Source organism: Molothrus ater, chromosome 8 (assembly GCF_012460135.2).
Source record: "Molothrus ater isolate BHLD 08-10-18 breed brown headed cowbird chromosome 8, BPBGC_Mater_1.1, whole genome shotgun sequence".
NCBI classification, from domain to species: domain Eukaryota; kingdom Metazoa; phylum Chordata; class Aves; order Passeriformes; family Icteridae; genus Molothrus; species Molothrus ater.
The window spans coordinates 17,143,978-17,171,601 of record NC_050485.2 but is presented as its reverse complement, the minus strand read 5'-3'; the positions used below and the strand labels follow the sequence as shown (position 1 = coordinate 17,171,601).

General features: G+C 43.2%; 1 protein-coding gene across 3 annotated transcripts in view; it reads right to left on the bottom strand.

The window, feature by feature from the left end:
* PHYHIPL (phytanoyl-CoA 2-hydroxylase interacting protein like) overlaps positions 1-27,250 on the bottom strand; it is a 54,697-nt gene extending 27,447 nt beyond the window's left edge. The window contains exon 1 of one of the 3 annotated variants that reach the window (XM_036386022.2): positions 27,130-27,250. Coding sequence is in view for 1 of the 3 variants with exons in the window: in XM_036386020.2 (XP_036241913.1) it covers positions 3,716-3,821 (106 nt within the window). In the remaining 2 variants the exon portion in view is untranslated. Of the gene's footprint in view, positions 1-3,715; positions 3,969-27,084 lie in introns of those variants that run through there. The other 2 variants (XM_054515662.1, XM_036386020.2) reach the window with 2 other exon arrangements.
* Between the last annotated feature and the right edge of the window lie 374 nt (positions 27,251-27,624).

Genomic DNA, 27,624 nt, shown 5'->3' with positions numbered 1-27,624 from the left:
CCACTCCCATTCTGGGTTATTTTGCTCAATTCCCATTTAACCTGATCTCCATCTTGCAAGTCTTTCCTGTTCTTCCACCCTTGACCAGCCACTGCTGTCTGTTAGCACCTCTGGGGCCAGTTTTCTTGCCTCACTCCCTCATCTGTGTGCCCCAAGTTCCAGCGTTCTGTTTGAAGGTTTGTTTCTGTGCTCCTCTCCTTTCTGCATTCTGACAGGTGTCATTTGGGTCGGTGTCTCCTGCTTTCCCTCTGTATGTGCCAAGGAAGGGCAGGGCAGTGGATGATGGTGTCGCCGCTGTCGGCCCGGTGGGACCCACAGGCACGGTGCATGGTCTGCAGGGGGAGCACAGCCACAGAGGAGCTTCGGGACATTCAGCTGCTGACATCCAAGCTTGCTTTTCCCCAAGACTTTCTGACATCAGCTATATTTCTATAGCATTGGCATGCTCATGACACAAAAGATATCCCTTCATCTACTCAAGGTTTAATCTCCGCGTAAGGCTAATACAAATTTTATAAAAAGGTCACCAGAATGTTCAGCACTGATTAAACATTCATTCCTAGCCTAAGATTATAGAAGTATGGCTACAATGTTCAAATAATGTTCAAAGAAAAATAACAAATGCTACACTTTTTCCTATACACAGAACGAGTTCAAGAGTTCTGAGGAGCTACAGGTTAGACTGTGCATCAGACTGAGCTGTGCTATTGGACCCATGTAAAAGAACAAGAGCAAATAATGCAAGATGCCTTTGAAAATAAAAGCTCATAACTGGCTTTATAATGTTGCATTCACTTTGAACCAAATCTTATCAGGAGTTTTTACCTAAAAAAACATCCTAAGTGCATATATTTCTTATCTCTTATTTAACATTTGCAAGTTTTTAAATTGCTTTGATTTGTTGAGAAAGATGACAATGCCTGAAAAAACAACACTGAAAGAAACCCAGAAAAAAATCCAAAAAAAGATGAACTGCCATGATATTATTAATTGCTTACTCCAATTTCTAGATTCATGGCTCCTGTATAAACCTTCACAGAAGGTATAACCCAGTTTGCTGAACATAAAACATCTCAATATTAATCCTCTTGTCTTAGAAAATAAGAAAAATATTTTGCTAGCTACATAAATTTTCCATTACTGCTTATGTTTCTACTGCAGCAGTGCTTGCAATTCCAACTAAGTGCATTGCAGAATTTGTCATAGTTGGATGTATAATGTTATGGTTTCACTGGCTGTGTTTCCAGTTAGTACAGCTTAAAGACCAAGGACATTTTCAGAATGGGAAAATCTAGCATAATTATAATTTACTATGTGTAATACATTGCTATTTATCACAAGACTTTGTTGGACCTCAATGAAGCCAATCACCTTAAGAACATCACCCTTTTCAACAAAGATACTCTAAAATAAAGTGAAAGTATTTACAATACAAATGTACCCATGTGCAGGGATCTAAATGTATGGTGTGTACATTTGTACACTAATCTCAAAGATGAAAGCTCTAACCTTTGCTTCCTTGTTTAGTGTTTCCATTAAAACAAGCTTTTTGATGCATAAGTGCCACCTGTAGGAAATATTGGAGTATGCTCAAGAGCAGCCTTGTGCCAACTGAGGCACTGAGTTGTCTCCCTGCCATCCCCAATACAGGCACCTCCTGTGGAAATTCAGACATGCATTGAGGAACAGCCCTGCATGATGGCAGCTTGCTCGATGAAGGTTAGTTTGTAAAGCCACATCTACAGCAAAGTTGTTGTTTTCCAGTGAAGTCTAACCAAAAAGAACTGAAACAAAACTACTACATTTTTCCATTTGCTGGTCTGTATGACATTAATCCATAGGAATCAAGCAATCCTTTTCTATTGTGTGTTGATCCAAATAGAGTTTGTCATGATTAACAAGGACTACTTCACTACAATTACTTAGGGTACACAGATATGAAAGATTGCATAATTTATCTATTTCTAATTATAGCTACTATTAATTAAAAGGAACATATGTGAAAAAGTGTTTTAATGAAAAACCCAGTGTAATCTCCACTACTATAAACATAGTTCAATTTCCTGTGGCAGTGAGTAAGGCATGAATGGATGGAAGTGCACATATCTTAATTCCAACATTAAAAGAAAAAAATCAAAGAATTTCTAATGTAACTATAAAAATAATACTGATAAAAAACTGATACTGATAAAATAGTCTCTGAGACTTTTCAATGCCTTATCTTCCCCCCCCCCCCCCCCCCCCAGTATTACAAGAAAAAATAAGAGCTTACAAATATTCAGGTTCTTAAATGGTAGAGTCTACCTAGGTCAAAAAAGTGAAGTATTTAATCCCAATTTGTAAAAAATAACAGAGAAAACTGGCCTGACTCCCTCTATAGCCATCAGCTTTAACAGTTATCCTCCAAAAATACGCTCACCACAAGGAAATAGTTTCATTAATTCAGCCCTACCAGTCACTGATACAGTATCCCCATTCCTTGGTACATTTACTAGGTAACAAATTCCACACCCAAAGCACATTTTGCATCCAAGAATGAGAAGTTATTTTTAATAATTCGATGTGAAAAGACAAGATAGAAATTATCTCATACATGAGAAAAAATGATATGCCACTCTACGAAAAAATATAGTTCATTGTTTGACAGCCAGTGAGTGTGTTTAGTTTTGTCAGTCACAGTTGGGTACAAACGACATGTCTCTCTTCTCCCCTAGTCAGCCGTCAGCGTCGCTTCGAGCACGTACACTTGTTTTGGCTGTCCCCCGTCACCACCTGACATTTATCTGCTTGCTTCAACACAGACAACCTTTAACATCCGCCCCTGCTACTGTGGAACCAAACTTCGCCTGCCTGCCGGGGAACAGACGGGCGGCCGGACTGACAGCCGCTGTCCCCAGGGCACTGCGGTCTCCCGCGGCGGTGCGGGCGGCAGGCGCGGCGCGGCGGGAGCGCGGCTCGGCTCGGGGTTCAGGGTTCGGGGATCAGGGCTCGGGTCTCGGGGTTCAGGGCTCGGGTCTCGGGGCTCAGGGCTCGGGGCTCGGCTCAAGGCTCAGGCTCGGGGCTCAGGGCTCGGCGCGCCCGGGCCGGTCGGCGTGGTGCTGTCCGCGGTGCTGAACCGCCTCCCGCTCGGTCTCCCCCCGTGCCCCATCTTGCGAGCCCCAGGCTCGGTCCGCTCGCCGCCTCATGGCTCTCACGAGGGACCGGCAACAAGTCTGGCCGCTTGCCCACGGCAGCCGGCATATCCGCCCGTCTACCTGAAGCACGGGAATTGCCCTGGAATACAAAGGACTTTGGAGACCCCGGGCAATAAAACCCCTCCAGGGCCGCTACCCCATCCTAGCTCCGGACTCTCCGCAGCTCGGGCTCTGGCTCCCGTTGCTGCCTCTCCCAGAACAAGCCCCAGCGTCCATTCCTGGCAGGGGCAGGGCTGTGCATCAGGCTTGCCCGGGGTAATCGCGCCGCAACGCCAGGCACGGTTTAGGGAGCGGTGGTTTTCCCTCCCTTCCCTCCAGCAAGGTGCAACCTTCTCCTCTTCTTTTGTTCTCAATGGCAGGAGGGTGGCGGCAGCGGCGGGAGGGGTGGGGAACACTTGCACCTACAAATTCATGGGGGATAACAAAGGACCATACGACGCGCGGATTAATTTGCATTAGCATCCATGAGGGCAGCAGCATCTTACGTCTGCAGGGATTAGCCGCGCCGAGCCCGGGCTTACCGTCCCTATCGCAGAGCTGAATCGCCTCCAGGCTGAGGTTCTTGATCACCTCCTCGCAGGGGCTCGTGGGGCTGCTCATGGTGTGCGCCAGGCGCGGAGCCTCCATCGCGCCCCTCGCCGCTGCCTGCTGTGGCTTGGCCGGGGGCTGGGGCTGGGGCTGGCCGGCTCCGGTGCAGAGCCGCGCGGCAGCGCTTCCCGGCGCCGCCCGGCTCGGCTGCGAGCGCTCGGCGGAGGAGGCGGGCGAGGAGCGGATTTGTCACCGCAGCGAGCCGGGGAGGGGGCAGCAGCGAGGCGGGCGGCCGGCGCGCCCCGGGATCCGCGTTTAAAGGGGCCGCGGCCGCCGCCTCGGAGCCGTCCCTTCCCCCTCCGCTCCTTATGTAACCGCAGCCGCGCTTCCACGGGAAGCTCCCGGCGAGTCCAACACCTCCGGGTCAGGCCCTGCGAACGGCCGGTCCGGCTTCCAGCAGGCCCACCTGCCCACCGCCGCGGCGTGGCTTGTTTCGAGGTTACTCCATAACCCGACAGAGTCCCCAAGGCAAAACCATCCCCAAGCCACAGTTAGCGACTTCCCGTTCCCTAAGCGCACAGCTCACCATGACCGCGCTGTGCAATCATACCCAACTGCAAGGGTCTGCCGTCCACTCTGATCCTTCCTGATTATGTAAGAATTTGCAGAAATAAATATTAGCCTTTCTAAATGTGAGAAAGAAATGTTTATCAATCTAAAACCTAGAAAAGCTGGCAGAAGGTTATTGATTACAAGAGAGGGTATGGGAATGAGCCATTTCTTGCTATCTGCCCTGCACACTTCCTACCTGCCCTTTTTGTGGGAAGGAGAAATAGTCCACATGGTATTGGTGCCATTCCTATCAAGGCCTTTTTGAAAAGTACTTATTTATCAGTTTCCACTTTCAAACAAGAATGGGGCCAGAAAAAGAGAAAATTTAAAAAGGAATAGGATAATAAATTCAACTTGTGTAGCACTGAGCCATCATCAGGTGTGACAGCTCAGCTCCCTCCCCACCACAGGCCTGCAGGCTGGGCAAAGGAGCAGCCTCTGGGCCCCAGGCTGCAGCAGTGCACTGCTTTCTCCAGGTTATGGACTGACTTTGGGATCAAGCTCAGCATGCTGGGGTGGGATCACCAGTTTCTAGACAAAGTGGTTTGAGCCCATTTCCTACCACGCATTACAACAAGCATTCCTGGCACTGGTTTGTTGTTTCACCAAAATGAAACTGACACTGTTTAGCCATTGATCATGAGATATCAACACTGGTTGCTTTGAGAAACAGCAGTTCATTTCATGCAGGCTCCCACCAAGACTGAGGCTGTGATGTTTCTTGGTCAGCATTGCATGACAGCAAGTCCAGAGAGTCCCTAAAGCTCCCATTTCCCTTTTTGCAGTCCCAAGACCACCCAGTGTCCTCCCTCACTGATCTGGCACAGTAGCAAGACCCATGCACAGCTGGATGTCTGTCATCCCCCTAACACTGGACTTCGGGATCCTTCCATTCTTTATGATGGTTTCCAGGGACACTAATCTCAGAAAATTAACTCTGCTGTTGCCTTTCACAAAACCAAGTGCTGTAGCCTAGAAGCAAGAAATAGTTTTTAGGAGCCTGGATTCCTCTAACACCTTCAAAAATCTGTAGTACATCCTGGGGAGAAAGAGCAATGCTGAGCACCCTTCAGGGACCATGTACTCTTTACAGCCCCCCACCCTCCATTCTTTCTTGTTCATCTTTTTTTTTTTTTTCTCCCTGCTCTTTATTTCTCTGATGTTTTTCATCATGATGTAAAATGTGTGCAGAGGGGTCAGGCAGAGGAGAAATGGAATGAGTGGGAAGGGAACCTAAAGGAAGAGAAAATGAAAAGGAAGTAATAACAGGAAGGGAGAGTGTGAGTCAATGGGGAGGTGGGAAGGGAGAGGAATATATGAATGAATGCACAGACAGAATGAGGACAAATTTAGAATCAGAAAGAGAAAAAATTAAAGTGGGCGAGACTGCATTCATCAGGTTTTAATTTTGTCTCTGACAAGCATTAATTCCCTGTGCTGAATCAAAACCTTTCTCCTTGATGTTGCAACTGTTCTTAGCACACAGGCATCTCCTACGTAAGGCTGGAAGATTTCTTTCCCTGAAGATGGTGTATTTAGTCTCTCAGCCTTATGTTCCACATTCATTCCCTTCCACAATGTGGCAGACACTTCAGCAGCTCACACAATCTTGTTACTTTGCTATAACATTATATAAAGTCCATTTGAAACAGACACTGCTCTTGAATACTGAGAGAATTCCCAATTTATTCTCTCTGCCTCTATTTTATACACCTTTCTCTCCTCTACTTCTTATTCTATGCAACTGAAATCAGGGTTTTAAGAATGGATGGATTTTGCATAGCTCTTTGAAAGCAGACAGCTTTGGGGGTGTTCCCATTCCCCAGAGGCCTCTCATTTCTCAGCTACCTTGTAGCAATAACCCCTGTCTAGGCTTTATCTATTTCTTTCTCCACACCATTACAATTTTTTTTTAAGAAAAGACTGATTAACTCTCCAACTAGCAGCAGACCTCAGTGTAAGTGTAGAGCAGAGAAACCTTTCCCATAGCTCTGCTATTCTAAAGCTAGACTTGCCTGAGACAGTATTTTGCAGAGTCACACTTCAGGCTGCATGCTTCCTTCAGCCTATCACCACTCCCATCACCTGGGCAAGGGATCAACATTTTTTAAAGCTCAAATTCCTCCCAGATGTGATTCCATGCAATCACTTGGCAATGAATTGAGTCCCAGGTATTTCAGTCTCAGAGCACACAATGCTCTCATGGTGTTTTTTTCACCTGAGAGAACTATACTCTGCTTACCTTAACAAGGAATATCATTGTCTGAGGCACAAGTTATGTTTGTGCTAAAGGATGACAGTCTCAGCATATAATCAGAAAGTTTATTCTGTGACAGATTATCCCTGACAGTGTTTAGCAAAAAATGTCACATATCACAAATATGGGTCAACATTATGTAATGGAAAGTCTGCCAATGGCAGCACAACGTTAGCGACAGCAGAGGTTCGTGTGCTTAGAACTGCAAAAGCTTGCAAAGAATTTACCACAACAGCAACCTCTCAGACTTCCAACCTTTAGATAAACAGAATCTTACCAACTTCTGTAGCTCAACAACAACTGTCTGTTATTACAGTAACCTCACACAAGGAGAGCAAAGCAGCGTTTTCTAGCGTGATGCACACACCCAGAAACGTGAGCTGTGACACACAGCTCTTGCCTGGCAAGGTCCAACAATCTCAGCTCTCCTGCCTCAGCCTGGCATTCACAGTGCCCCAGGTAGGTCAGCAAGATCTTGCTGCAGGGCTACACTCTACAGCAGAAAGGCAGAGAGGCTGCCAGCCAGCTGGAGAGGTGTGTGGCTTCTTTCCTAAAAGGCACAACCTCATTCATGCCATAAAAACAAGGGGAAAAGGGATTCCTGTGTATTCCTTTCCTCCCCCCCCTACACAATTACAAAGTTCAGCCCCACCTGTGTTGCACTCTGTTTTGGGAAAATTGCTGTGCATTAGCAGCAGAGCACAGCACAGAGCTGGGCAACCCCATTCTCACTATTTGAAAACTCTTTTGTATTTCATTGTAGCAGGTTTTTATCTGCAAGTTATAAAAGAAACCCCCTTTCTCAGACCTCAGCAAGACTCAGAGTTCCAGCTCTGCCTTCCCACTTGGGAATAAAAAATGACTTGTGTTATTGCTCAGTGGACTGTGCAAGCAGAAGGCAAAAAGGCTACAGACATGGTTTTCAGGAAAGAAGAAACAGGGAGGAATTGAAGACAGCATTTTGAGATTATTTTCCTCCTAATTATATGTCACTTTTGATAAGAAAAGCAAAATAATAAAGGACAAATAGAAAGAAGGATGAAAATCAGTATTAAGGATCAGTCCTAAAAGATGCATTGGCTAAACTTAGGAACTAATCCCTGAAGTTTCATGGAAATAAATTCTTTGCCATTTCACAGTCATTCTCTGTCTTTAATAGACATATCAACTGTTTCAAGTGTGCAAAGGCACACACGTGAAAAAGGATATTTTGTGTGCAAAATATTATTGAACCACCATAGAACTGAAGTAAAATCCACAGACTGGTGACAGAAAGACAAAACACCCACCCCAAAACTGAAGACCCTAAGTGAAAGCCATGACTCCATAGAGTTAATGTGCAGTGTGACACCTCATCCTGCTCAGACAGACATTCGTGTATGACAATTTAGAGCACTGGGTACAGTATCTAACCAGGAACCTCTTTGTTTTTTCTCAGATAACAAAGCAAGAACCTCCACAAGTGCTGAAACAAGGAGGATGATGGCAGAGGTCCCTTTTATACTCCAGGAAAATCCAAGGCATAGGAGCAGCATTTGTTCTTAGCTCCAGAGTGAGTCTCTCTCCCTCTTTCTGCAAAGGTAGCAGCACAGCCAGGCACCCTGACACCAAGTCCAGCAGTGAGGCTCCAGCTCTCCTGGAAATGTCTCTGCCTGCTGTTTTCTGCTTCAGCATTGTTTGAGATGCTGGGAAACCCCACAGCTTCTGGGAACTCTACAGTGAGGTGCATGCAGTGGCTCATACATGTCTCCTTCCCTGTTCAGAGGGCTTCATTGCAGCAACTGAATTCAGTTCATGCATTCAGGCTTCTCTTGCAAGGCCATAAAGCATACTTTGAAACATCAAAGATACAACGCTGAGGCAATCTTGTGACTTCTGGTCCCAGGGAACCTACTCATGAATCTGGAAAAATGGCTTCAGTGTAGGCAAAACCAGTCTACAATTTGCAGAAAAAGATAATCAGTCCATGAAAAAGACAACCAAGGGCATATAAGATAGAAATTTACCAAAGCACAAGTGGCACAAATGGGATGGCCAGAGTCTGACTCTGCCAAGTCTCCCAATACAGGAGATAGAGGGTGTCAATTGCAGTTAATAGCAGCAGCTTCAGAGCAAACAAAAGGATGTGGTACTTCCTGCAATGAATGTTATGGTTGTAAGACTAAAGGACAGTGCCAGTGCTAGAAATTTTTGTTCATTCAAGGGAAGGCTGGAAAAGTTCATGCAAAAGGAATCATTTAGAGTTACTACAACCACAAGTGACTGAGCCCTAAGCTGAAAACCAATAGAGTCCAGGGAAGAGTTACTGAAGACTGTAATACGTGCTTGTCATGCCTTTCATCTTCTGTAAATACCCATTTTCAGCCACTGCTAAAGGGACTGCAGTATCCTGGCTAAGTCCTGGGTCTGACCCAGGACAATCACAGAACTGCCCTGCTATGCAACCCTTCATTCCTTACCACCTACTACTGCCACACCGTCCTCATTCATGAGGAAAACTTCAGAGTATGGAGCCCTCTGATGGTACCAGCTGGGTGTGCAAATCTCAACCTAATCTAAGCAATACAAACAATCTAAAGGGAATGTTCCTCTCTGAACAAGAAAGATATCAAGCAAATTATCATTTTATTAATGCTGCTTTCTGAATTTGAGTTTTCTGATTATACAGTCTGAATAAGCATCTAAGAAAAACAAATTCTTTCATAAGCAAAAAAAAAGTATTTGTAGTTCATAAAATTTATTTGTCCCTTAATGGGCACAAAGTGCTGTTAATGCTTAGCATTATTACTTATTAATTTCATTTTAAGTTTAGCCTCCCTTTATGAGATCCAGAGTAACCTTAGAGAACAATCTGAACATCTCTCCTCTGTGCTGTAAATCAGTCTTCCAACTTTTGTAACCACTTTCACGTTTAATTAATGCCTTATCCTCCAGACATTGGACCATATCTTGACCTTTAAAGGATACTACTGTCTGCTTATCCTTGACCATGCTGACTGCTATTCAGATTTAGTTTCTGTCTGCAGTTCAGTGGCCAGCTTTGATACCTTTAAGTGAATGTTAGCCCCAGCTGACTTGTTTCAGTAATTTCCTTAAGACATTATGTGGCACAGCATCAAATGTCTTTGTAAATTCTTGATGCTGTTCTGTCCTCTGCTTATCTTCTGGCTTCATTGTAAAAGATGTGGAGGATAAATATTCTAATTGGCCTGCCTTGGTTTGCTGCAGTACACCTGGGCCATAGCAGGGTCTCATTACACTATTCACCTCCATGTAAATACATTGCCCCCTTCAGCTTCACTATTTATAGTATTTGTTTCAATTTGGAGCCATGCCCATAGGACAATAGTTTCCATAGTTACTCTTAATTCAGTTTTTAAAGACTTCTGGCATGCTGACACTTTATTAGTCTCCTGATATTTCCTCAATTCTCTGTGGGGTTTTTTAGCAACTAGCTGTTCCATCAGTTCTTTAAGTATCTGAAGGGACACCTCAGATGCATTTGTTCAAGTGATGATATTTCATTATGTATTTCTTAGTTACTTTTTCCCAGCAGTTCATAATTACATCAATGATTTCTTAAGCAAGCCATTATTTAAAGTTTAATCTCCTTCCCAATAAACTTCATGGCAAAAGTCCAATTAGTCTTAGGGAGAATAAGAACTGGTCTCAAAATTTATCTTCTTATTGCAAATTAATTACAATTAATATTTTCTTAGTCAAGTAATTTCGTGTTATTGTGCCTTCAAGACTTATAACACAGTCTTTCCCTATTATTTTTAACCTCTTGGCAGCTGTTTCAGTGTATCCTCATGCTGTCCCTTTTTTTCTCCTGTGTACTAAACTTGGAATGTAAAACCCTGTTTTGGTGACCCTCCAGTTTTCTGTTTCTAGCACAGTTCACATTTTAGTTTTACTTGTTTAAATAGCCCACAGTGACCCATTCTCTCTTCAGTGTTTCCCATTTTCATTGGAACAAGACACATTTCTGCTGGCTTTTCATTACACTATCCTCTCATGTTCCCCCTACTGCCCTTCCCCTTTCCACAAAGCCTTTTCTGGAACTCTCTCAACTGATCCTGTGAATGAGATTTTCCTCATAATACTACACCCTTTCACTGGATAACCAAAACTCTTCAGCTGGCCAAGAAGAATGAACATTAATAAAGATAATGAAGAAAGTCTAAGTAATTAGTTCCTCAGTGTCACCTCATGATCTCATTTTCCTATAACTGTAGAGCTATAAGCATTTTGCATTAGCACAGAAGATGGGATCTAGGTTGATGTCACTGCTTTTGTACCACCACAATCTGCTGTGACTGAGGTGATGTGGCAACACAGGACTGACACCATTGCATCATCTCCCACTGCTACCATGAACACAGTCAGTTAACCACTAAGGAAACACCAGGAAGGTTGTGTTAAATCAGTGAGAGCAGGAACACCAAGGCATTCGCACTCCTTAGCTCAGAGACTGGATGAGTAGTGAGACTAATCTTAAATTTCTTTCATTTGATTCAGTCACTTACTAGAAGCTCTCATACTGTTTTTCAGGTCCATGATTATTTATATGCATGTTTTGCATTGACCCAGCCTGGATGCCCTGTGCCCACCAACACTGCTCTGTCACTGCTCTCCTCAGCTGGACAGGGGAGAGAAAATGTACAGAAAAGCTTGTGGCTAGATCTAAGGGCAGGGAGAGATCACTCAGCAGTGAGTGTCATGGGCAAAATGGAACTGACTTATAGAAAGGAATTGAATTTACTACCAACCAAAATCAGAGTGAGATAATGAGAAGCAAAACAAATCTTAAAAACGCCTTCCCCCACCCCACCCTACCCTAATTTTGGGCTGCACCCCCTCCCCAACCAGTGGTGTAGGGAGATCAGGAATGGGGATATGGGCAGTTCATCACAGATTGCTTCTGCTGCTGCTCAGGGAGAAGAGTCCTTCCCCTGCTCCAGCAATGGCGTTCCTGTCACAGGAGACACAGACTTCTCCACAGACCCACAGACTTCCCCAGTGTGAGTCCTTCCCACAGGCTACAGATCTCCATGAACTGCTCCAGAGTGGGCACTGTCCCATGCAGTCCCTCAGGACCAGTCTGCTCCGGCCTGGGTCCCCATGGGGTCACAATCCCTGCCAACAAACCTCCTCCAGCGTGGGCTCCTCTCTCCACAGGTCTGCAAGTGCCTCCCAGGAACCTGCTCCAGCATGGGCTTTCCACGGATTCACAGTGTTCTTTAGGGCATCCCTGTGCTCTGGCATGGCTCTCCATGAGCTGCAGGCTGGTCTCTTCTTCCCTGAGGATTTTCTTGGGCTTCTGAGGGACAATCTGCCTTGCCATGGTCTGCACTACGAGCTGTAGGCGAATCTGCTTTGGCACCTGCAGCGCCTCCTGCCCCTCCTCCTGCACTGACCTTGGTGTCTGCAGAGTGTTTCTCTCACATATTCTCAGTCCTCCCTTCTCTATCTGCAATTATTTCTGCACAGTAACTTTTTTTTCCCTTCTTAAATATGTTATCACAGACGCATTACTGCACTTTCTGGTTGGCCTGGCCTTGGCCAGCAGTGGGTCTGACTTGGAGTTGGCTGACTTTGGCTCTGTTGAACATGGGGGAGGCTTCCAGCAGCTGCTCTCTTAAGCCACTCCTGTCCCCTCCTGGCTACCAGAAGCTTGCTACACAGACCCAATGCAATATCCACAATTAAACTGTAAATATCACTTTAAATTGCGATCCAAAATTAAAATGTCACAAAATTTCACAAGAAATAATTTCACATTAAAAACATCAATGAAGAGCTGTATTTTCCATGGGTTTGCTCTGGTAGGAATGCGTGTCAACTTTGCACCAATATACAGGCAGATTAGATAAAGAAAGTAGGGTAAGGAAATAAACAATAAAATGAGCATTTGTCTGTAGCACTGTTTCTTTAACAGCATCCACAAGCATTTTAATTAAACCATGTTGTGCCCTGAATTATGTCCTACTGCTGTTACTTGTGTTCTGAATATATGTCAGCCCTGCAGTATGTTATTTATTGGTAGTGTAGCAATCCTTACAGATTTCCAGTTGCTGTACATACACGGTGCCCTGGAGTGTTTAAAGTCAGTGGAGGAGCTGTGGCTTTCTGTGAGCCTTGAAAATCCTAGAACTGACTCAAAATCTGTTAGTGACTGATTCACTGCTCCTGCTTCTTAAACCAGGCTGCACAGGAGGATAACTGCAAAGGCCATCTTTAGCCTAAGGAGTTTATTTGCCTTAGGATCTTTCTGCAGTCAGTGGAGAGTAGAAAAATCCTCTTCTGTGTCTCAAAGGGAGTTCATTGTGGGTGCTCAGAGTTGCTCCAGAGGAAATGCTTCCTCTTGATTCTACAGGAAACAGGGGGAGAAAAACCTTCTGAGGCTAAATTTAGCTTTTGTGAATGCCCTCTAAATTGTTCCTATGTGTGTTTGCAAGAGCCATCTTTGATAACCTGCACTGTATTCTGGAGTGAGAAATGAGAGCAGCAGACAAATTTGGCAAAACTCTCTCTCCAGGGCTAACACAAGCTCTTCAGCTCCTTCTCCAAGGTTCAGGGGGCTTAATCTCCACAGGCTGATAGGGACAGGGCTGCCTGCAAAGCAGAACAAGTGTTCATTTATCCAGGCACAGCTGCTGCCTGATGACAGAAGTCCAACGGTGGCTCCTGTGTGATGGAATGTGGGTCTGTGTTCAGACTTGTCTGATCACTGCTTATCTGAGACCTGCTGAACTCACATCAAATGCTCATCATTTGGAAATTCTTTTCCTCTAATTTCCTCTATTTCTTCCATGTTAACTGCTAACCCAATATCTTGCATTAGTTTTTAAAATCACATTTACTAGGGTTATTTATCTATTTTTTCTTTTTAATGCCAGTATTTTTCTTCTTGATTCTCTCTGTTCTTATTTTACCCATTTTCAGTCTAAACTCCCCTACTCCCATCTGTCTGAGAGCCAGCTTCTGATTAATGTATCTCCACAGAAATTCAATTTAGCCATCGACAGTACATTTTTGGGGTTGTCACATGACATCCACCTGGTTATTTCTGGGATGAGGAGGGAAAATTAGGTAAAAAGTAGCAAAATAAGTTGCTTTCTGCATTGAAGCATTTGATTTTAATTAATGAAATTAAATTTTACTTGGTTTGCATGGCAAAGTTTTGGTTGCTACAGGGAGAAGCTGCTGAAGTTTCCCCCAGGTCTGATGGAGCCCATTCCAGCTAGGTCCAAGGTGGACCCATCCACATTGGGGGCAGCACCTCTGGGATAACAGATGTAAGAAGAGGGAAAAGACTGTGCAAGAGCAATCAGAAGGGAGGAATATGTGAGAGAAACAATGCAGCAGACACCAAGGTCAGTGGAAAAGGAAGGGGAGGAGGTGCTCCAAGCTCTGGAGCTGAGATTCCCCTGCAGCCAGTGGGAAGGACTCATGTTGGATGAGTTCTAAAGGAACTGACTTCCATGGGACAGACCCCATGCTGGAGCAAGGGAAGAGTGTGAGCAGTTCTCCCTTGAGAAGGAAGGGGCAGCAGAGAAAATGTGCGATAAACCAACCAAACCCCAAATTCCCCATCCCCCTGTGCCACTGATTGGGGAGGAGATAGAGAAAATCAGGAGTGAAGGTGGGGAAGAAAGGAGAGGAGGGGGGGAAGGTGTTTTAAGATTTAGTTTTTATTTCCTGTTATCCTACTCTGGTTTGATTGGTAATATATTAAGCTAATTTCCCCTAGCTGAGTGCATTTTGCCCATAACAGTAATTGCTGAGTGATCTCTCCCTGCCCTGATTTTGACACACAAGCCTTTCATTATATTTTCTCTCCCTTACCCAGCTGAGAAGGGCAGTGACAGAGCAGCTTTGGTGGGCACCTGGTACCCAGCCTGGGTCAACCCACCACATAAATTTTCTGGTCTCTTGTCCTTAGCAAGCTACTTACAGTTGACAACAAGAAAGTTGTCTGTGTGGATTTTATCAATCTTATAACATATTGCCTGTCATGCTGTGGAAGTATTAATTTGTACACATAAGTGACAGTAAAGTTTTCCAATACCATATTGAGCACAGCAACAGAAGTAAGGGTATGAGGTGGAGCTATACAGTTTTGTACCTTAAATACCAATCTAGATTAGCCCTACTATTTTGTGTGGGCAATAGCTAGACTACTGCAATTTAATTTCTTACATTTTGAAAACAGTCATTATATTTTTAAACATATTTTAATGCCATGGCTCCATCAAATTAATTTAGAGGTTGCACCAGCTTAATTACACACACCCCTACAGTGATATAGCTACAGTTCACCAAATCTAAGAACAGCCTTCCCCCTTAATTTCTGTGTACCATCAAACTGCTCCTGCCAGGAATGAATTAGACCTGGTATTAAGGCAGTACTGAACCCTGTATGGGTTTTTGGAGGAGAGCCAAATTTTCACGTATATTAAAGTCTGTAGAAACGTATTACTACATATGTGTTTGCATTCATAAAATTTATGAAGCAAAGCTGTTCAGAAAAGAAAGATATGACACAGAGTTAGCCTAAGGAGAGATTGAAAATAGAAATATTTTATCACTAACCAATGACTATTTTCATTTGTCTAATAGTGCAATAGAAATGAGTGCCAAATCCTCCATTCTCTGCAGACAGTTTGAGGCCTGAGAAAAAAATCTTCATTATCACTTTCTTATTGTTCTTTCTTGAAGTTGAGTAATATATCACTATAAACTAGGGGAGACAAATGAGGTATAAATCAAGCTAAATTCAAGGATTAATGAGATTAGCAGCTATCAGATCCATAGGCTGTCTATAAACTGACCACTAAGTCTTATGCCCTCAGGAGTTAATTACAGAGATATCACAACCCTGAAAATGCACATGACTGGCCTCTACTTGAACTGCAAACATACCTTTCCAGTCCCAGCACAGGAGCAGTGATGTCTGACAAAAATGTGGCAGCAAATAATTCAGAGACAAAAGACAGAAAAGTACTCCATAATGTCTTCAGGGCCTCCTCCCATGCTTAGGAGGCATGAGGGATGCTCAGTGATAAATAAGACAAAAATTGGGAAGCCTAGATGTCAAAGCAGAGGTTGGTCCCCCCCACTCCTCTCCCCAGAGAGTTCAAAATTGCCTTTATAATTAACACTTGTAGGAAATGATTTAAAAGTGTGCAGTGATCATGATGGCTAAGGTGGGGAGACCCAAGCTCTCTGGGTCTTGGCTCTGTTTTGGTGCAGAGCTTCTGCAGTTGAGATGGTGCCATGCAGCCCTTTTGGGAACAGTTGCTGTCAGGAAGCATTATGAACTCACAGTCAGTCTGGACAAAGATGCTCATTCCAAATGTGGCTGTTTGGCTGCAGGAGGCAAATACTGGGAGTTGAGAGGAGTGTCAATAAAGAAACAGGAATAAGCGGTGGGGTCAGACTACAGTCACTTTGGGGGTTTGAGCACTCATTAAAATGACTGCCTGACAGCACTGTCTAAATGGAAATATTATGCAAATGGTGAATTCATCCTGGAGTAAAATCTCCTTCCTGTGTCTTGCTGACCCAAAGCACTTTTCAGGCTGAAGTAGATCATGCAACCAGCTTTAGAGAGAACGTGTAAATCTTATCCCTATTTTCTCATTTTAGATTTCTCCACCCTCTCAAGGGAGGGTGGTCTGAACTCCTTATACTGTCAAACTCCCACTGACCTCAACAGAAAACAGCTCATCTCAAAACCCAGCTGAGCAGAGCAGCTAGCTGCCTTTGCCTGAGCCAGCTATTCCCAAACCAAGGCTGCAATACCACATGCAGCTGCAAGGCAGGCAGTGAGAGCAGGGTCAGTTCTCCAGCCTATTATGTGGTGCTTCCACAGACTGTGGGAGCAAAAGCTTTGCTACAACAGTGATCATGGGTATCTTCTTTCACTGCTTTAAAGTTGTTTTCCCCTCTTCCTCCCCCTCAACTACTGGTGGAGTCTTATTACTGCTTGATCCAGCTGAACCCTAAGGCAAAGTTTTCAGCACTGGGCACACTCCTGCAGAGAGAGTTTTGTATGAATTATAAAGTCAGGGCATTCAAATACTACATCAATTCACTTCCCACAGGCTGTCTTCATGAATGCTTATTCATCTTGAAATGATGGTACTCTAAGAAGTCACTTAAGCTCTTAAGCTTTCCTGATCTCATATCACAACTTCAAGAACAATCAAAAGGAAAAACGCTTGGAAAAGCATAAAAACAAAACCCATAGTCAGAAAAATTTGTTGCTGCAACTTCTGCTAATTAAAGAGATCACTCCCTGCACAGATAGAGCATAACATGTTCTGCTGTATAGCTCATAAAAAAGTTTGATTCAGTCATTTCTGTCACCAAAAGATTATTGCTGTGGTGTCCTCTTTGTTTTGGGACATAGACAAACATAAAAGCCCCTCTGCACACACCCTTCTAGAGATTAAAGGAGGAGCAAAGAGATGCTCCTCCTGCTTTATTGGGGGAGGGCTGGTGGCTATTTCTGACAATCAGATTTTCATTCTGCCAGAGACACCTTAAAAATTATTTTTTGCTGTCATTACACGTAGCAGTATTGGTAGCCTTTACAAAGCACTTTTGTGTTTCAAAGATAACATTATCACACAAACACTGGCTGTGCACTTCCACAAAGGCTAAGCAACACATTTCTTAGTGCCTTCAATCATGTCTTCCAGTCCTGCTGGAGATCAGAGGGGCTGGCACAGGGGAGCAGCTAAGTGCAAGTCACTTGTAATGTTCTACCTGCTAACTAACAAGCAGACAAGCCCTGGCAGGCTGGCTGGAGCTGCAGGCACACAGCACTTGCTAGAGCTCATTTCAGAAGTGTAGCACTGCTTTCCTCTCTCTCGTGCCCTCTGCCACATGCCAGCAAGCAAAAGGAGCACGGGAGCAGCTGACCACTTGTGCTGCCAAGGACTGAGTGTGTGCTCTGTAACAGCCTGTGCTCACCAGCCCTGCTCCAAGGAAACCAGAAGCCAGTGTTCCTCTCAAGCCTTGGCTGAGGGCAGGGAAGGGAGGGGAAGGAACTCCCCCCATGCTCTTTATCCTGTTGTGGGAGCTGTAGAGGAAGCCAGGTTTAGGAAAGTGTGTGAATGTGAGACCATGGCAGGTTGTCCCTTTCCACACAACACAGCAATTGAGGGAGTGCTGTCAGGGCCATGGCACCAGCTCTCCATGCAGAGTTCACACAGTCTGGGAAAGTGGGCAAGGTGGAGGCACAGGAACCCCTCTGCATCCTGATGCTGTTCCTTCCCTTCCTAGGGCACAGCACAAGATGTAAACACAGGGCAGAGGTGCTCTCACAGAGTCACAGAAAATGCTGAGCTGGCAGGGATTCACAAGGATCATCAAGTCCAGCTCCTGGCTCTGCACAGGAGCTATCCCCACTCTTAAAATCACTCTGCCCTTTTTTTCCCCAGAGTGCTTTCTCCTACTCACTAGGTTCACCAGTGGTTCTCAGGAAAAAGAAAGGAAAAGGAAAAACCCCAATGGGCAAATAAAACTTGCCATTTCCAGACACCAGCCAGGACATGGTAGTGATGCTGCTCTCCTCTCCCTGACCAGGGACATACAGAGAAACTCTAACTCTGAGGAGTCAGGAGACATCTTCTCACCATGTACATCCTGACTGAGTGTCCCCTCCCCATGCTGCCACAGCACTGGGTCTGCAGGATCACTGAACAGCAAGAGGCTGGTGGGGAGACTGGATTCTACATATTTCCATTGTTCAGAGGCAGTTTATCAATTATTTGAGGACCTGTCCAGGTCAAGTTTGGTTCTATTTTCAGAGCTGTGTAATGACTGTTGATGACATCTGCCCAGGACTGGCAGCACACATTGATGAGTGCTGTAAATGACCAGTTTCCATATGTACAGCCACGTGTTTCCTTTCTGCTCCAGGCTGCTGATAAAGATCCACTGGTGGTAGCTGCTGTTTAATATGGTAAATGATTTTGGAGATTACAGTCTTCTCTTGTGTAATCTTCTTATGTAAGGACTGAGAAAGAAAATATGTGAAGTGCAGAATTTGAACACCAAAACAGCAGTGGATCTGGAGCTTAACATCTTGAAAATATTTTCTGACTATTCCAAACTAATAAAAAGCCAGTAGAAATAAAGTTCACCCTCTTACATATATAAGAAACTTAAATAAGAGCTGCACCTCACCATAGAATCTTGTGTGCTACTCCACTATGTGGTACTTACTAATCAGATGTTCAGTGAATAATATGGGAGGTAATTAAGCAAGTCAGTTCTAATCTAAGTAAAAATTAATAAAAACAGAACAAAAAGTTTCAAAAACTGGAGCTTAGAGATTGTGAATGGGTTGTTCCTAGGTTTAGGTTGGAGAAAAACACGTTGCTCTTCCTAACCAGCTACCTCATGGTGAAACACACATTTTGAGACTTTTTGCATGCTGATCTATGGTTTCAAGCCATGGTATTCCATTTGGTCTCCTCATGTGCAGCATCAGCAGCTCCTGCTGTGTGTTGCTTGTAGCTCCTTTTGCTCATTCCTCATAATTTATGCTTGTAGTAAAGACAGAGGGACTGGCTTAAAATGTTTTAAATCTTGGTGGCAGAGAGTGAGGAATGTAAAAAACCAAAACAAGATAAAGAGAATGAAAAAAAAGTGAAAGTAGCAGAATGGGTGGAAAATGCTGAGAGGCTCTTTTGTCCTTTTCATTCCTATCGATTACTGTCTGCTCTGTTCCTTTCTTTATCTTCCTTTGCTGTATCATGTGTCATACTGCAAGCTTTAGAACACTGTGCTCAGATACAATGGCAAAGAGCCAACACACGCAAGACCTGAAAATACCAAAGAGATGAACAATGGGCACGGGTCAGGGCTGTTTGCATAATGTGAGAAATTTCATGTCTACAGAAAAAAGGTCATGATCAGGAGAGGGTCTGTCCTGTCTTCTGAGCATGAGGGATAGAGGGCTCACAGATTTACAGAAATCAGGAGGAGATGGAAGTTTTTCATTGCTTTTAGATGAGAGTTGTATGAGTTCTTGAGAGAGCTGAGGAAATACTGGAAAAACCCTCCACCAGCATTTGCTCAAACTTTTTAATGAATTCAGTTTAGCTCTGTTTGTCCTTCATATACATTCTAATGAACAAATATGCTGGTGATGAGACTCATATCCAGTGCAATCATTATGCAGATTATTCAGTGAAGGATTTGGAATAAGGCATTGGTTAAGAGTGGATTTCTAAAAGACAGAGGCAACTAATGAAATTTCACCTCTTCCCTGTTGATGCACTCGATATAAACAAAAGGCCTTATCCAGAGAGGTTTTTCTCCTATTCTAAAAGCTGTAATTCTGAAATTGTTTAATATTAAAATGTTTTTCCTGCTGGACCTGATCAGTCTCTCAAATGGAAAACACAGCCTAAGCATGCATATTTTATCAAAAACTTTTCATTTTTCTTTCCTATTTGTGGTTTTTTTTTCCTTAAAATGCAAAATCTTGGTTGGGTTACATTTTCTTGCCAGTAAGATGAAGACTGAACTCTAGGAAAAAATTGTTAAAGCTCCTAACATTGACTTCACAATAAAAAAACACAGACATAAAAAATCCAAACACCATAGATGCAGACATCTTCTCATACTCTGCAGAATGGCTCTTGTAGAGAGAAAGCCCAAAAAGAGAGAGAATAAGGAAGAAAAAAACTCCAGACCAGGGGAAAATCTATTGCATGTTCTTGTTTCATGGTGGAAACAAAGTAATGACCCATTGATAATCTCTAGATCCACTCAGTTTAAAAAATGAGAGTTTCCTGTGGTTGTTACTGAATGAGAGCAGTAAATGAGAGCAGCCCTGTGAGCACTGTGGCTGGTGGACGAGCCCCACTGGGCTCTGTCCCTGCTGCTCTGTGCTGTCACTGCACACATCAGTGCTGCAAGTCTGCTTTGCTGGCCTGTGCCCACCAAGTGAAACTGCTCATGTCTCTCACAGGTGCTACACTGGCATCCAAGTTCATCATTCTTTAACAGACTCCTCAAGATAGTTTTGGAGAGCTGGTAACTAAATCATAGCGTAACATGCTTATCTGGAATTTCTAAAAGAAGTGTTCTTTGTGAGGCAGACAATGATAGCAAAAACAAAACCAAAGCCAAAACCCCCAATGTTTTAAAACTATTTTGCTCTCATCACACAAAAACACAGAGCCAGGGGAATTTCAAGAAGCTAACTTTTTTCTCATATCTATCTTTCTTATTAACAATTTTCTATAAACTATCCCTGTAATTTTCATAATGTTCTTCTGGTGCGCCTCTTCCTTCCAGTTGCTGTGTTGTTTTCCATCCTAAGCAGTAAGGTGGCTGTCTGGCTCTCTTCATTCATTGTGACATTAGGTACTTAAGCCTAAGGCACCAACAGCTCTCAAAAGGTTGTGCAGGGTGGCAATGCTTTGATTCAGAAGACAAAATGCATCCAGGCACACAACTCTGAGTTTCACTTATTTCTTGACCTGTGCTGACAACGTGCACTCTTTTCCCCTGCACTCCTAGGAGGGAGACATTCAGTCATCCAAATATTTGTTTTGGACACAAATACAGCTTAGTTGCAAAAACCACTGAATGTATATCAACTGCAGACCTTATTTATAACTGCTGTGTTCTGGATGTGGTTGATTGCTCCAGGAGGGCTCCTCAGATGGAGCTGAGCTGTTTGTGTTGGAGGCAGTGGCTGCAGAGCAGTGTCATTTGGTGGTCACCAGATAGCTGAGCTTTCTTAGTGCTCCTATGTACATACCCCAGCATACACTATTATTTTAAAAGTTGCTAATAGTGCTTGCTAAGATTCTGAAGGAAGATTTTTTTTCTCTGGTTCTGCAAAGTTTTTGCTTTTCCTTTTGCACTGAGGTCATAGTTCTACTTCTCCTCTCAACCTTCTTTTGCCAAGTTGCCTTTTGAATTAATTCATCTAACAACATAGCATACACAATATAATTATTCTTTATTTATATATAACACCTAAATATTTTCCAAGTAACAGAGGGTAAGGAAAACCATAAAGATGATTCTCCTATGAAGTCACCTAAGACAGAGATTATGTTCTTTCTTCCCAGAGTGACAGCACGAAGGAAGTTCACTGAGTTCAACACAAGAGATGAAACAGAGAGATTCAGCTCAAATACACTCAGTGGATAAGCAAAAAAAGGATTTTCACAGGAAAACATTCTACAAATAGATCTGGAATTTGATGGCACTGTATTTCAACAATAATGATGATACTAATAATAATAACAACAACAAATACTACTTTATACCTGTTATGACACCACCTCAAGTAATTAAAAAATAATATACCCTGAAGCTATAAACAAATAATTTGGTGATTATCTGGATGAATGCTTTTAGTGCAGCAAACCCAGAATAAACTCAAGGAATGAAGTTATGAGAGAGTCTGAGCAGCAGAAGCCCTTCTGCTTTAAGAGATGCACATGTTGATGTCTGTTTCTATACATTTCTTCTAAGCTAAAAAATGTCCCTAAAATAATATGACACCAAAACACAGATTAGGGCAGAAGGAAATGTTGGCAAACACCATCACAACACAGAGATCCTCCAGGCCTCCACTTAAGAGAAAATAGTTCCACGCAGCCATGAGTACCCAATGGGAGCTGCTGAAAGGATTAATTGTGCCCTACTCAGGTTTCATCTCTCCAGTAAATGTCCTACTGAGAGTAATAAAATACTGGATAACTGTAGATTACAACATCAGGAGTTCTGAAAGCATTCAAAGAGTGACACTCCTGAAGAACCCCTCTTGACACTGTACATAAACTCCACATAAGAATGGTACTGGTGGCATTTTGGAAAGATGCTGATACATGATTTAGATGTATTTTTGTATTCTTTGCTTCTATTTCTAAGTATTTGAAATGACCATTAAGTTCTGAAAGTATGCACATAAAAAACTGGAGCTTTTTTCCTCACATTTTGATGATTAGTAAACCACAGTATGATCTTTACATGCTTCCTATTCATCACAAGTCTGAGGAACATAAAATCCCTTAGGAACAGGAAAAAATTACTATGCAATCACAGAAATGGTATACTCCAAATTGGGTTGATTTATTTGGTTTTTAAATGTGAGAAATATAACTCCATTAGAAAATTGTGTCAACATCCTTAGGAGTAAAAAGGAACACAAATTTAAGTTTTGAATATACCCTTGCAGCATATTTTGGAAGCAAGCAGGCAGAGACTATCTTAGATCTGAAATAAATACTTCTAGAGATGAAAACATATTAGAAATGATCATCACCTCCAGTTCTGTGCACTCAGGAGGGAAATGCAGTTCCCATGCAGTCTTGTTAGGGAACAGACCATCCTGCGCTGGAGCAGCACAGTCCATGAACGGAAGGGCAAAAACCTTGTGTGCAGTTTAGGTACAAATGGTGGTTATGGAAGTCACCTTATCTTGTTGCAAAGCAGCCCCATGGCTGGAGGAGCCTTCTGTAGCTGCATGTCTCTGTAGTGCCCTAAACACTAAACAATGTGTCCTCCAGCAGCCACTGCAGGAACCCATCCCCTTGGGCAGGATGGGAGGGATGAGCTGGGCAGCTGCAGGAAGACCTGTTCCACTACAACTAAAACAATAGCTGTCTGCTATATGTTCTGTGTAAAAGTGCTCATTTTAATTTGCTTTAATCTCCTCAATCTCTACACTAATCCTTGGTTCTCTATAATAATATTCCCACAGAGGACTCCAGGGTATTTTCTGGCAACAAACAAGTCCTAGCTGCTGGGTTTGTTCTGGTGTACAGACTCCTGCGTATCCATCTTTATATTCTAAGAAATATGTGAGGCAGCAAAAATATCACTGTTTGAGCATTAATTGGATGATAATGGCAATTTATGGATTCGAGGAGGAGAAAAGGTGCCACTAGAGTGTGTAAAGTGGGCAGCTGGCACAGTAGCTTTTGCCAACATTTGTGTCAACGTGGGAGTACAGCAATATGGTAGCTGTTAACGTTGCACTCAATAAATATCTCCCCATATGTGAAGATGTGACTAGCCTTTTGGAGGAAGAAGCTGAGTATTCTCTGTATCTGTGGCAGGATTTTAAGTGTAATCCTAACAAATCTCAGCAGGCCTTCATGTGTGCTCAAATATTGTACACATAAAATTGCTTTCTTGAAATGTAGCGTGTAGGGAAGCAGTGAAATAATAATGTAATAATTCATACATTGAATTATCTGGAGAAAAACAGTGTAATGCTCAACATGGCACTTTTTCTCAACTGGTTCAGGCCTTAAGGAAAAATACACAGGCCTGTTGTCCAGTGCATGTGACTATTTTTGTTACTAAGTGACTTGGATTCTGTATTATGTATTTGTGCATCCACAAAGGCACTTAAGTTATTTCCAGCTTTTTTCTTTTTTTTTTTTCCTGTTAGAAATAAGAAGGAAATTAAAATTATTATTTTAGGACCAAGGAAATTGTTTCTGTTACACATGAACTTGTAACTATTGGAGCTAAACAGCAAAAATTATACCGTAGATAAAAATGGCACTAGATCTTTTTGGGGTATTTTTCTATAGATATTTCTTGCCATGAGGTTTCCTCCTGTGGATTTTCTACAACACTTACACAATGATTCACTAAATTCTTTTAATAGGGGAAAAAAATCTGGTGTTAGGGTTCTGTCCTCTAATCATGTTTTGTTTTCATTTTGCCATGACATTTCTCTCTGTGAGGAGTGTGTCCTTTCTCCACCTCTTCAAAAGCCTTCTTTCCCTGCCTCTGTCCACCACTGCTACTCTTCTGTCATCCCTACACAACTATTAATTCTGAATAAATCCCACAGCCCCATTCCCTCACAAGAAAATTCTCTATAATAAAAATTTATCTTGACATCAACAACTGAGACATCATCATTCTGAAGAGTCAAACCCACTGAGATTTTAAAGGATTTTTGTCTGTGAAGCCTCAAAAATCTTGATTTATAGATGCAAGTAAAACAAACAGACCTGTAGAAAATTCAAAATATATACTATGTAACAAACTGTCCAACCAAACCACTTGTAAAATCAACTGGCTACACAGGTAGAGAAAATTTTCCATTCAGTTTTAATGATGCTTATTCACTTTTCAACCAGCCAACAAAATGAGGATTCTACCCACAGAACATCACCCATGCATTTGTTTTTACATTGGCATAAGCATAGACTGTCTTTTATGAAAGGATTTGGGAATGTAAGGTGGTGTAGGAAAAAAGACAGTATTAAATGACAGTGCTCCTTCAAACTAAAATGACAAAATGCCTTACTAAAGTGCTTTGGGTACTCTGATGGACAAAAATGTTCTTTTATGCATAGGAAATTAAGTTTTATAGTTTCACATGCAAATATAAGAAGGGTCATTTACACTTTCTTACTAAAAAGCTAATGACTTTCACATTTCCTAATAAAAGACTTTCAACAAGCCTCATTAATGCAGCTATTTACATCCACAGTTATTGGCATAAACACACAAAAAGGGAAGATACTTTTTCCACCCTAAAAACTTGAAATTTATAGCTGTGGAAAGATATCAAACAGCAACACTGTCTCACAGCAAAACCCAAGCATAAAATAGCACCTTCTGAATGGAAATGAAGATCCTGGAATGTTGCTCTGGAAAGTGAGACATCAGCAGGCTGATTTTAGCAGCAGGTGGCCAAGAAAGGCTAAGGCAGAGGTGGGTATAATTTTTTCCTGCCAGCATGGGGTCAGCCCATCACACAGGAGTGAGGAGCTCAGGGGAATGGGTGTGGATCTTCCCCAGGAAGGACAGAGGAGTGGGGAACCTGAGCACTCTGCAAAGTCACCACTTCTCTTACAGTGGAAGAGCAAGGCTGTATTGTGTTGCTGCCTCATTTGTATTTACCAAAGAGGTGGAAGAGCAGCCTCATGCTGCCATCACTAGACTGGTGGGACAGCACTGAAACTGAGGGGTGAATCTCATACTTGCTGTGTCCTGTGGTGTTCCAGTGCCCCAAGGAGAGCAGGAATTTGTGCACTCACACTTTGATCAGAGGGGGCTGAGATCCATCCCTGTGGCTGCTGCTTCCAGCTCAGAAAGCTCTTTTTGAGCAGATCCTACCTGCTGAGTTAGGCCTGGCTTGCAGCCAGTCCCTGGGTGGAGATCTGTCCTGTGGATGCTGCTGCGTGGTTTGTGTGTTTGATAATGACAAGATAAGGCTGCAGCCATGGCTGTGCTGGCCAGCTGTCCTCAGCCTGCCTTCCAAACACCAAACAAGACTTGGGACAAATACCACTGGGGAAATACTGTATAACTGCATTTTGCATGGAGAGTACTGTGCCATGACAGTACTCACAGCACAGACAGTGCTACTTTGGAAAAGATTCTTAATCAACAGTAAATAATCTTGTATCAAAATAAAGACAGCTGGGACTTAATACTCTACATAACTAATTTTCCAATAAGAATTAAAATGAAGGAAAAAAACCCCAGTAAATCCAAGCATGCTGACCCATGTGAGATACATGAAAATGGAAGGTTATATTTATGAAATTTATAAAGCCAAGTACTATTTGTTTTCAAGTCAATCCCTGCTCTGGTGGGGTTTAGAATGTTAAGGGAACTTGAAGCAAAACCACTTCAGCTGCAGAGTAAAAGCACCTATTTCTTAAAATAGGTTTCAAAATAAACAGTCTGGCATCCCATCCTGTAGAGTAGAGCATTTTGCACATATATAAATGAATGTATAAAATTCCACTCAGAAAGCAAGGAACAAACAAACAAACAAGCAAATCTTTATCCTAGAGCATCTGTGATCCAAAGACATTAAAGTCCAAGAAAACAAACCATATTTGAGCTTTGTACAAATACCAAAGAGCAGGTCTAACCATCCCTTCAGGAAAGGGCACCATCTCCTACATCTTATTTCCAAATCGCATACATGTTCTTCCCTCTTCCAAAAATAAATTTTGAAAAGTATTCATTTCATGGAAACCACCAAATTCTTTTAAACAGATGGGAAACCTGATGGACTGGGATGCAGTGAATCCCTTATTTGCTGATTTCAGGGAGATATTTCTGATTTTGAAAATTGGTTTTAGAGAGCTTTCTGACTTCATGGCTTGGGACAAGATCAATAATGTAGAAAATACAATTGTATGTTGATAAATTCTGGAGATTAGTGGGAATCAGACAAAATAAATGTAAGTCACGTATCTGAAGAAAAATACATACTGTAGTTGTCTTCATAACATGGATATTCCCACTCAACTCCCTCAGTCACTACATACTCAGGATTGCATCAAGCCCTTAATTGTACAGTAAATTCTCCTTCTCCTCCCCATAGCATCACCACTCCCTAGTTTCCTCATATCTGAGCATCCTGTTGAATCTTATTTTCCCTTCAGGCAGTGGATCCAAGCCCCTCCATCCCAGTTTCCCTGCTCTCTTTAGCCCCTACCTTTCTCAGCTGCTCACCTGTCTCCCAGTCCCTCTCCTCCCTGTGCCCCAGCAGAGCTGTACCTCGTGCCCAGGGTGCCTGTAGGATCCTGGCTGGGAGAGCTGCTGTCACTCCTGCAGGAGATGGAAACTTCTCCTGGGCCCTTCCCGTCACCGAGGGCTCCGCACTGCCCTGCTGCTGCTCCTCCCCCAGCTCCTGCCAGTCCCCTCGTTCGGACTCAGAGAAGAGAGGTTTTGTTCAAACTTGTGTTGGGGCCTCATGAGGGAATGGTCCTGCCCACTCTGGCCACCTGCCAGACTCCACAGACACCTGAAGGCAAGGGTCAGTAAGGATCTGGGATATTACTGTTCCTGTCCCAAAGTCAGATGGGCATGAGCTGTGAGCTCTGAAAGCACAGTTCCTACCAAAATCCTTGTGCAGCCAGTGCTCCTGGTAACCTCCCGGTACCAGAGCTGGGGAGGCTGAGCAGGGGACAGGAGGAGGTGGCTGCACAGCCAGGCTTCCCCTGCTGCCACTGTCATCCCATTTGCATTGCAGGGAGATGATCTGGCTGCCTT